Here is a 3748-nt window from a genome sequence, read left to right as displayed (position 1 = left end):
CGTAATTGGGCTCATAACCTGTAGATATATTATAGCAGAGAAGACAACTTGTAGTCAGGAAGGAAATTGGAAAGTATATTAGTCTTTAGAAAACTTACACATGCAATCTAAACAAGTTGTACTGCTTCAGTACAAGTCTACTTGGCACTTTTTATAAGAAGTTATAAAAAAGATTCTAATCAAAGTGAAGATTTAATGCATCATTAATATACATACGTCCTTTAAACTGTAGTCGATAACCTGCAAAATTTGAAAATAATTAAAAGAAATTCTTGAAGCATATTATCAATATTATTTATAGTTTTTTTATGTGTTTTCTTTCGTTCTAATGTCTGTTTAATATAAAACGTTATAATATTGATATTTTTGTATAAAAGGCATAACTGAAATTATAAATCATTTTTTTAATGCGCACTACAAGTTGTACTGCTTCAGTACAAGTCTACTTCGCACTGCTTCAGTTGCGAGGGGTGCCCTACGTTATTTCACGTACACTAGTACGTGCAGAGGAAGACTTCTCTTTAAGGCAACTAGCTTAAGGAAGGTTAAATGAAAACTGTATTAATATAATTAAGTATCTCTTCTATCTATCTTGTAAATGCTAACTTATTTATAAACTAGTACTAAAAATGCAAATGAATTCTTATCTTATCTGTATCTCTCTTTTGTTTACATCTACAGCTGATTAGTCTGCGGAATAAATAGATATAATGGGCTATACCTATTTATGGATAAGAATTCTGAACATTACTATATAAAGTAATATCCTCCAAATATTATCTACCTTTTGGATAATATTAATTAACAATCTTTTATTGTTAATTTCATGTAACGATACACCCCGTTACAAATTGTGTCGAACATCATCATTGTCCGAAGCTTTTAAAAACCCAGAGATGCTAACGACCACAACGGCGACGGACAAGAGGAACACTAGCGCTAGAGCTGTTCGAGGCAACGGATGACGGTCCGGACCTACGCCTTACAACACGGAACTGCGTACTAGCGGAGCTTGATGTCACGGATGCATCAGAAGCCGATGACGTCCCGACATTGTTGTTGCCTCGTGATGGTGCACACACTGGCACACGGCGTCTGGTTCGACGAACATCTGACGTATTAACGGGAGTCACTGGCCTTGCACCTGATGAAACACCGCTAGGTTTAATGGATTCCAGGCTGAGTCCCACATTGAATTCGGATGGGAGCAAGTCATATTCATCTTGCTCTAACTCTTGATGGCTCCCCTTCGCATCGTCCACATAGTCCGCTGATCCAAGACTAGTGGTGCTGACTACATCGTCATCTGGATTTGGAGTTCCAGCACGATTGGAACCGCCACTCTTGTTGGAGTTATCATTTCTCCGACGCCATTGAGTGCGCGCGACGCTTGGTGGCTTCTTCACCTCCGTTTTTTCTGGGTGGTCGCTTCTTTTCCTCAGACTCCCCTGTATGGAAAAGGTCAGAGAAATCAGTTGTCTCGTGAAGAACTGTACGCTTCTAGACGATAGGAGTGACGGTGGGACCTCTCGGCACCTACATCTCAACGAGGAGAGCCATCTTGTTGGCGACATACGATCCGGACGAGCTTGATGACGGTGAGCCTAACGTTGTTCTGAGTGACGAAGAGGACATCTCTTCGAGGTTGAAGCGATCTCAGTCCAACAGACCTGTCTACACCCTCCGGGCCGGCATCTCATGGAGTACCGGTGAGGCTACAAGCATGTTCTGCTTTGACGACGCAATAGTTGAGTACCGGGAGAACATCGGAATTCCCGGTAAATCTATGAACACCATTACTGGGGTGGCCCCTGCTACATGGGTACGTATGCGTCCGTCGGCATCCCTGAATCGCGCTACAACTGGATCGTTGGTCCTTGGCGCAAATATATGTCATTGCTGGAATGGGTGAACGTAACAACTGCTTCAATGGCTATGTCTGGACGACTGCCAACATTACGAATAATTACCATGTTCCTGTCCTCATGTCCATTAAGGGCAAGGCCGTCATTCATGGTAGTGCCGATAAGAATCTTATGCACGTGATTCGCCAGATCAAGAGCAACGTCATTGGCGTTGTTGGTGTCGAGATGACCCTAAAGCGCTCGAAGGACTATGGTGTAAGCAGTCGTCGTAACATCACTCTCAGTCTCAAGAGCATGCAGGTTTGCGACCTAACAGAGAAGCGTTCGCCACCTCTGACCAAGGCTGTTGTGTTCGAGAGCAGTGGCAAGGATACCACGGATCGCCTTCTCGCGAGGTTGACTGCCAAGGCAAAGGCAATGACTACTGCTGAAGAGCCAGCAGAATGATGGACGTCAGCATCCATCCTCTATCCGCGAGTGCATTTTAAAAGTTCGAGCTAAGTTGTTATCGCTCGACCACCGTTATGAGAGTCCTAACGAACATCCACGGATCGATAAGACTTCATGACGCCCCTGATCATCTGAGATTAGACTTGCCTGACTTCTCTAACATCATTGAAACACACAGGCAAGACATGAGAGAAAAGACAGGCAGATATCTGGCTGCATGCGAAGCGGCAATCATGAAACCAGTTGATATAAGAATCAAGCGCTATCTGTTTATGATATCAGATTACCTGCCTCTTAATAACATTATGATCGGGCAGGAACCTTACTCCTCCAAGATCCTCCCACCAATTGCATCCGCCTCTGCGTTCGATCCTGATACCGTTGACGGTTTCACACCATCCGTACAAGTGCTCGGACAGATGTTGTCTCTTGGCGATGAATCCAGATTGCAAGAAGTGATGGACGTCATGACATGCAGCTATTCTCTTATAACACGAGGGATAGCTTGTATCAATGTTCTTCCTGTCAATTTCGCATCCGATTATGAGCGCGTGATACTTGAATCTCGTTTTCCAGGAATTGATAAGTGAGCTCATGGTTATCTGCGCTCTGACTGGATGCAGTAAACTATCTGTAACTTGCCTTGGTGACTTACCATCACGAGCATTCAAGATAGCTAGTGGATTGACCGATAAGAAGAAGCTGATGCAAATGAAAGTGGAAGCAAGCTACGCACAAAACCCCGTCTTCATTTCTCGTGCAAGGACACCTCTCAAATCGCTTCCGGATAGCCGGCCATCTGACTCTACTAGAGCTATTCACAACCAGGTGTTATATGCCATTGGGTCGCAGGAACGTGGACAAGTGACCATTCGTCACGAACTACAGATCTACAGCGAGTATGACATCATGCTGGCAGGAAGACTGGACAACATTATTAACCTCTTCAAGCATGTTAGTTTTCGTGACGTTGAGCAAGGGGCACAGCAAATATTTGCCCTGTTACAAGACCGCAACGAGGGGCGTAATAACATGTCTGGCTATCAACAAGGGATCAAGCCACAAACCAGTGACCTGCAGCTAAGTATCTTCAAGACACTGAAAGTCATGTCAACGACGACCGACGAATTGAAAGAGCGCATTATCAAGACGTGCGATGATCTGAGGCAGGAGAACAAGAGTGTAGGGAGTGCGGACCTTGAGGCAAAGCTCCGTTGCATGGACGATCTGATCATCTCCTTTTATGCGGTCATCGCTTTCTTTGCATCGATAAACCCTTCTTTGACTGCAACCGCTTCCTACGTTAATTCGACAGGTCCCACCGTCACTCCTATCGTCAAGAAGCGTACAGTTCTTCACGAGACAACTGATTTCTCTGACCTTTTCCATACAGGGGAGTCTGAGGAAAAGAAGCGACCACCCAGAAAAACGGA

The 3748-nt window shown here is 44.5% G+C and overlaps 2 protein-coding genes across 2 annotated transcripts; both read left to right on the top strand.

Moving 5' to 3' along the window:
- Positions 1 to 1904: 1904 nt before the first annotated feature.
- On the top strand, positions 1905 to 2312 carry CCR75_003865 (uncharacterized protein; the record flags this gene model as incomplete). Its single annotated transcript, XM_067961957.1, has 1 exon — positions 1905 to 2312. One exon carries the CDS (start codon positions 1905 to 1907, stop codon positions 2310 to 2312), a length of 408 nt encoding a protein of 135 aa, XP_067822912.1.
- A 308-nt stretch (positions 2313 to 2620) lies between these two features.
- Positions 2621 to 2905, top strand: CCR75_003866 (uncharacterized protein; the record flags this gene model as incomplete). The annotated part of the gene is made up of 1 exon (XM_067961958.1): positions 2621 to 2905. The coding sequence occupies one exon, from the start codon at positions 2621 to 2623 to the stop codon at positions 2903 to 2905; it is 285 nt and encodes a 94-aa protein (XP_067822913.1).
- Between the last annotated feature and the right edge of the window lie 843 nt (positions 2906 to 3748).

The sequence above is a fragment of the Bremia lactucae genome, assembly GCF_004359215.1.
Source record: "Bremia lactucae strain SF5 chromosome Unknown BlacSF5_NotPlaced_17_SHOA01000003.1_2250557bp, whole genome shotgun sequence".
NCBI classification, from domain to species: Eukaryota; Oomycota; class Peronosporomycetes; order Peronosporales; family Peronosporaceae; genus Bremia; species Bremia lactucae.
The sequence above is the reverse complement of the archived record's forward strand: the minus strand, read 5'-3'. Positions and strand labels throughout refer to the sequence as shown.